The sequence below is a fragment of the Argentina silus genome (genome assembly GCF_951799395.1).
Source record: "Argentina silus genome assembly, chromosome: 22".
Lineage (NCBI taxonomy): Eukaryota > Metazoa > Chordata > Actinopteri > Argentiniformes > Argentinidae > Argentina > Argentina silus.
The window spans coordinates 2,404,286-2,411,599 of record NC_139676.1 but is presented as its reverse complement, the minus strand read 5'-3'; the positions used below and the strand labels follow the sequence as shown (position 1 = coordinate 2,411,599).

Here is a 7,314-nt window from a genome sequence, read left to right as displayed (position 1 = left end):
GGCTTCCTGGTTGCGCTAATCTCCTCCATTGCTAGCCTCTGATTGATGGACTGTGAAGGCCTCGGTTCCTTAGTTAAAGAACCTTCTAGAACCTTCTAGAACCTCCTGTACAGTCACCACGGAACCAAAGCACCTTTATCAGCATTCATGATAATGCACTACTGTATCTATCTCCATACAGATCAGTGATAATGCACTACAATAGCCAAATAGATATGTACCATATGAGTTCATGTTTATTAAATGTTTATTAAATGTCACCAAATGGCTGGAGGGGAGAAATATTTTCAATATACAGTGTGTATATATCAGTCAAGTGTACACACACACACACAGACACACACACACACACACACACACACACACACACACACACACACACACACACACACAGACACACACACACACACACACACACAACCACACAAACACACACACACACACACACAAACAACTATAGGACAAAACAACTATTATCCATAGTCAATGGCAACTTTATTTTGGTGAAGTGTCAACTGAGAACATAAACCATTTAAAAGAGCAAACACTAAATCTCCATGAAACAACTTAATACTGAGAAACCACCTCTGAATCTTGGTATTAAACCACCTCTGAATCTTGGTATTAAACCACCTCTGAATCTTGGTATTAAACCACCTCTGAATCTTGGTATTAAACCACCTCTGAATCTTGGTATTAAACCATCTCTGTATCTTGGTATTAAACCATCTCTGAATCTTGGTATTAAACCACCTCTGAATCTTGGTATTAAACCACCTCTGAATCTTGGTATTAAACCACCTCTGAATCTTGGTATTAAACCACCTCTGTATCTTGGTATTAAACCATCTCTGAATCTTGGTATTAAACCATCTCTGAATCTTGGTATTAAACCACCTCTGAATCTTGGTATTAAACCACCTCTGAATCTTGGTATTAAACCATCTCTGAATCTTGCAGTATTGCATTAGTCATCAGTGTGAGACTGACTGAAAACACGAACAGAAGTTCACAAAGCAAAGCATTTAAAATATGGATACAGATGTAAAAGGCATCAGTCTCTGTCATTACTGGACATTGCAGAATCAAGTATTATGGTAAATTAAACATTATATTTAGTAGTTTCAGACTGTAGGTAGACATTATTCAACACAGTTTTACAGAATAAACAGTTACAGATTAGAGTTCTGTGGAAGTCTTCAGCTACAGTTAGGTCTATATACTGTATATTTGGACACTGACACAATTTTTGTTATTTTAGCAGTTTACAAAAACATATTCAAGTTACATTTATATATGAATATGGGCTTAAAGTGCAGACGTTTAGGAATTACAGCTCTTTAATATGTAGCCCCTCCTCTTTTTCATGTGACCAAAAGTAATTGGACAATAGACTCAAAAGCAGTTTCATGGACAGGTGTGGGCTATTCCTTTGTTAATTCTTTATCAATTAAGCTGGTAAAAGGTCTTGGTTGATTCCAAGTGTGGCATTTGCATTTGGAAGCTGTTGCTGTGAACGCACAACATGCGGTCAAAGGAGCTCTCAATGCAAGTGAAACAGGCCGTCCTTAGGCTGCAAAAAACTAAAAAATCCATCAGAGAGATAGCGGCAACTTTAGGAGTGGCAAAATCAACAGTTTGATACATTCTGAGAGAAAAGTGGTGAGCTCAGCAACACAAAAAGGCCTGAATGTCCACGGAAGACAACAGTGGTGGATGATCGCAGGATCCTTCACATGGTAAAGAAAAACCCCTTCACAACATCCAGCCAAGTGAAGAACACTCTCCAGGAGGTCGGCATGTCATTATCCAAGTCTACCATAAAGAGAAGACTTCACAAGAGCAAATACAGAGGGTTCACCACAAGGTGCAAACCATTCATAAGCCTCAAGAATAGAAAGGCCAGATTAGACTTTGCCAAAAAACATCTAAAAAAGCCAGCCCTGTTCTGGAACAGCATTCTTTGGACAGATGAAACTAAGATCAACCTTTACCAGAATGAAGGGAAGAAAAAAGTATGGAGAAGGCTTGGAACTGCTCATGATCCGAAGCATACCACACCATCTATAAACCACGGTGGAGGCAGTGTGATGGCATGGGCATGCATGGCTTCCAATGGCACTGGGTCACTAGTGGTTATTGATGATGTGACAGAAGACAGAAGCAGCCGGATGAATTCTGAAGTGTTTAGGGAGATACTGTCTGCTCAGATTCAGCCAAATTCAGCAAAGTTGATTGGACGGTGCTTCACAGTACAGATGGACAATGACCCAAAACATACTGCGAACGCAACCCAGGAGCTTTTTAAGGCAAAGAAGTGGAATATTCTGGTCTGGCCGAGTCAATCACCTGATCTCAACCTGATCGAGCATTTCACCTGCTGAAGACAAAACTAAAGGCAGAAAGACCCACGAACAAACAACAACTGAAGACAGCTGCAGTGAAGGCCTGGCCAAGCATCACAAAGGAGGGAACCCAGCATTTGGTGTCCATGGGTTCCAGACTTCAGGCTGTCATTGCCTGCAAAGGATTCTCAACAAAGTATTAAAAATGAACATTTTATTTATGATTGTTAATTTGTCCAATTACATTTGAGCCCCTGGAAATGGGGGACTGTGCATAAAAATGGTTGCAATTCCTAAACGTTTCATACGATATTTTTGTTCCACCCCTTGAATTAAAGCTGAAAGTCTGTCCTTCAATTACATCTCTATTGTTTCATTTCAAATCCATTGTGGTGTCGTACAGAGTCAAAATTATGAACATTGTGTCACTGTCCAAATATTTCCAGACCTAACTGTACATAACACCATATTCATTACAATATCATCATTGTGGCATTTTTCATTTAAACTTTGTTAATTTTTATGAAAATACCATAAATATCTTTCCTTTTGTTTAACCAAGACAGTACATAAAAATATGTAGAAATCTTCACAGGACAATATCATTACAAATTCAACACATTCATAAAGCATTCAAGTCTTCTTGTGGTTATCTCTTAATAAATACATGATTCCTGTTTCAACATGACTGTAGAGTGATCAATATATTCAACATGACTGTAGAGTGATCAATATATTCAACATGACTGTAGAGTGATCAATATATTCAACATGACTGTAGAGTGATCAATATATTCAAGCGTATAAAGAGTCAAACTGTAAAACATCTAGTAAAGTCCAAGAAATATTGGCATCTGCTATGTAGGATATACTGTGTGTGTGTGTGTGTGTGTGTGTGTGTGTGTGTGTGTGTGTGTGTGTGTGTGTGTGTGTGTGTGTGTGGTTCTTCACTCTTGTTCCTGATTGGTCAGGAGTCCTGACTCCCACCTCTGCGCCATGGTGTTGTGTCTCCACCCCCTGGAGGCGGGGCTTAGTGAGTCTGGGAACTGAAGTAGAGAGTTCATCTGTAGGACTGGTCCAGGATGGGCCAGAACACACACACACACACACACACACACACACACACACACACACACACACACACACACACACAGTCAGACACATTGGCACGCTTGTGTATGCAAGCATAGACATAGACACACACACACACACACACACACACACACACACACACACAGTTACATATATACACACACACACACACACACACACACACACACACACACACACACAGTTACATATATCCACACACACACATACAGACAAAAAAACACTCACACACACACACACACACCCACAGTTACATATATACACACACACACACACACACACACACACACACACACAGGAGGAGGGGGAGGAGGAGGATGAGGAGGGGGCGGAGGAGGGGGAGGAAGAGGAGGAAGAGGAGGAGGAGGAGGAGGGGGAGGAGGAGGATGAGGAGGGGGCGGAGGAGGGGGAGGAGGAGGAGACGGAGGAGGGAGGAAGAGGAGGATGATGATGAGGAGGAGAAAGAGGAGGAGGAGGATGAGGAGGAGGAAGAGGAGGAGGAGGATGATGAGGAGGAGGAAGAGGAGGAGGAGGAGAGGGGTCTTACCCTGTGGTCGCAGGACACAGCAGAGCGGTCCATCTTGGGGGTCCGGGAGGGGGAGGAGGGGGAGGACACACACTTCACTGGCACCTCTGAAACACACACACACTCATCTGAAACACACACTCATCTGAAACACACACCATTTCCAAACCCCCCCCCCCCCCCCCCCCCGCTCCTATTTACTTTTTTTACATTTTTTACTCCCCTCCCATCCCCTCCCCTCCGCCCTCCTCCCTCCCCCCTCCTCCCTCCTCCCCTCCCCTCCCCTCCCCTCCCCTCCTCCTCCCCTCCCCTCCCCTCCCCTCCCCTCCCCTCCTCCCTCCTCCTCCCTCCCTCCTCCCTCCTCCTCCCTCCTCCTACCTGTCCTGTTGAAGTTGACTGTGTCCAGCAGGTTTGGGGAGATGAGGATGGTGTCGTATTTCTCCCTGGCCTGGCCGTGGGGGGCGTGGCCGGGGCCGGGGAGGCGGAGCTGGGCCCTCTGCCTCCTCCAGTCGTCCTCGCGGGCGCGGACCGCCCGGACCTCCTGCTCCACCAGCGACAGACTGCTGCGGGAGCGCAGCGTGAAGAAGGGGTTGTTACCCAGCATGCTTTCCTGCTCCGCCTCCGCCGCCATGGCTGCGCTCAGGCAGAACTCGGAGGCGCTGCGGATGATCAGATTGGACGTCTCCAGGACGATGACGCTGGGCGGGGCCTCGGAGGGCGGCCAATCGCAGAAGGGCTGCGTCCCGCCGGGGTAGTGGAGGGGGGGGCCGCCACGGGGGCGGGGCCGGGGCCGGGGGCTGGCGGGGTAGGACGAGGGGGAGGTGTCTGGCTCCAGGATGATCACACTATTGGCTGACATCTCGTGGTAGGTGTGGCCTCGGGGGGTGGGGGAGGGGGAGCTAGAGATGGAGAAGGTGGGCGGGGTCTTGGCGTTGGGGGACCTCATCGTTCTAGCTCCGCCCTCCATGCTCTGGTCAAACATCCTCCTCCTCTCCTGCACCTCCAGGGTCGGGGTGGGGGGGCCGGGGGGGGCTCTCAGGCCTCTCTCCCTCCTGAAGCTCTCCTCTCTCTCCAGGGTCTGACGGATCTCCCGCTCCACGGAGGTCTCCTCCTCGCAGGCCGAGCGGTAGCTCAGGTCATCCAGCCCAGAGTCCTCTGAACACGGGCTGACCTGGGTGTAGTGACCCTGACCCTGACTCTGACCCTGACCCAGCCCCTGACCCTGTCCCTGACCCTGACCCTGACCCAGCCCCTGACCCTGTCCCTGACCCTGACCCTGACCCAGCCCCTGACCCTGACCCTGACCCTGACTCTGACCCTGACCCAGCCCCTGACCCTGTCCCTGACCCTGACCCAGCCCCTGACCCTGTCCCTGACCCTGACCCTGACCCTGACCCTGACCCATGTTGCTGAGGCCCCCCTGCCTGGCGCTGAGGGGGGGTTGGTGGGGTGGGGGGGCTGCCTGCCCCTGGGTCTGCTCCTCCATCCTCTTCCAGCGTCTCCTGGCGCCCTGGAAGTCCAGGTGCTCGGTGCTGACATCACAGCTGCGGTTCTCCTGGAGCACGCAGTAGTCCTGGGGGAGGAGCCTCCGACCCCCCCCCCCCTCCTCGGGCATCTGTGATAGGCCAGCAAGTGGGCCCGGGGGCGTGTCTGGCTGCTCCAGCAGGGAGGCGGGGTCCAGACTGGGGGGTGCGGCCTTGTCTCCAGACTCCGCCTCCTCCGGGCATTCGCCAGGGCGGCCATCTTGGTCGCGTCCCTCTCTGGCTCTCCACTGGTCTTCGGTGTCGCTGTCTGATGATGTCACCACGGCCATCTCGACCTGGAGACAGTCGCTGAGGTCGTCGAGGTCGTGGCAGGAGCCTGTGGAGACGTCTGAGGAGACCTCCTCTCTGATTCGCTGCTCCTGAGATGCCAACAGGTTCTCTATGACATCATCAGATGGGGACGGAGAGGAGGGTTCTGCCCCAACCAGACCAGAGGAGTTGAGCAACTCTGTCAGGTTAAAGTGAAGAGAATCCTCCTCCTCCCTCCCCCTCTCCTCCCTCCTCTCCTCCTCCCTCCCCCTCTCCTCCCTCCCCCTCTCCTCCCTCTGTTCATGGTCAGACTCCTCCTGCTGTTCCTCACCTGACGTTTTTATGCCTTCTTTTGTCACTTGGCATTCTGGGAAATGTTCCTCCTCCTCTCCACCAATCCTGTGGCTCCGTTCCTCCTCTGTTTCCCTGGAGACCGTTTCATAGTCCGGGAGGTCAGCGACCGCTGACAGGGCGTTGGTCTCCATGGGGACGGGCTCAGAGAGGGGTTGTTGTTGTTGTGTTGGTGTAAGATGGGGAGACTCGTTGGCCTGGCGATGCGTTGGCGTGTGTTGTCGAGAGTCGTTGCCGTGGTGATGGCCCTCTGTCAGTTCATTGGCTTTACCTCTGGTCACGCCTGCGGTGGCTCTCTGGGGGGCGAGGAGAGATGACCTCACAACATGACCTCATAACAGAGAGACAGGACTGAAGGAGAGATGACCTCACAAGATGACCTCATAACAGAAAGACAGGACACACACATCAGCCAGGTCTGTAGAGACTAACACACACCCACAACAGGACAACCATACACATGAAAGGAATCCTGAACACTGGAGAATTCTAGCTCAACTCAAGACCTGCTTACCACCCACACTAGTCCCCTTCCAATTCGCCTACCGTCAAAACAGGAGTACAGAGGATGCCATCTCAACGGCACTTCACTCTGCCCTGTCCCACCTTGACAATAGCAACACCTATGTGAGAATGCTGTTCATTGACTTCAGTTCAGCATTCAACATCATCATCCCCTACAAACTGATCACCAAATTCAATACCTCAGGCATCAATACCTCCCTCTGCAACTGGATTCTGGACTTCCTAACCAACAGGCCGCAGTCTGTTAGGCTAGATAACCACACCTCCTCAACCCTCACCCTGAACACCGGCGTTCCACAAGGCTGTGTGCTGAGCCCCCTCCTTTACTCCCTCTTCACCTACGACTGCACACCTGTACATGGCTCAAACACCATTGTTAAGTTTACAGACGACACAGTGATTGGTCTCATCAGCAACAACGATGAGTCGGCCTACAGGGAGGAGGTCCAGCACCTAACAGTGTGGTGCACCGACCAACCTGGCTCTCAACACCAGGAAGACCAAAGAGCTCAGGAAGTCAAAAGCTGCCACACACACCCCCATCCTCATCAACGGGACTGAGGTGGAGCGAGTCACCAGCTTCAAGTTTCTGGGTGTCCACATCTCTGAGGATCTCTCCTGGACCCTCGACACCTCGACCCTGATCATATTCTGCTTATTTACT

The 7,314-nt window shown here is 50.3% G+C and overlaps 1 protein-coding gene across 1 annotated transcript in view; it reads left to right on the top strand.

Annotated features, from left to right (window-relative positions):
* Positions 1–42, top strand: part of LOC310821992 (putative ferric-chelate reductase 1) — a gene marked incomplete at both ends in the record, with an annotated part of 17,207 nt that extends 17,165 nt beyond the window's left edge. Inside the window, one exon of the mRNA XM_083694281.1 lies at positions 1–42. This exon is cut by the window's left edge and continues 51 nt beyond it. Within this exon, the coding sequence (XP_083550407.1) occupies positions 1–42 (42 nt within the window).
* Between the last annotated feature and the right edge of the window lie 7,272 nt (positions 43–7,314).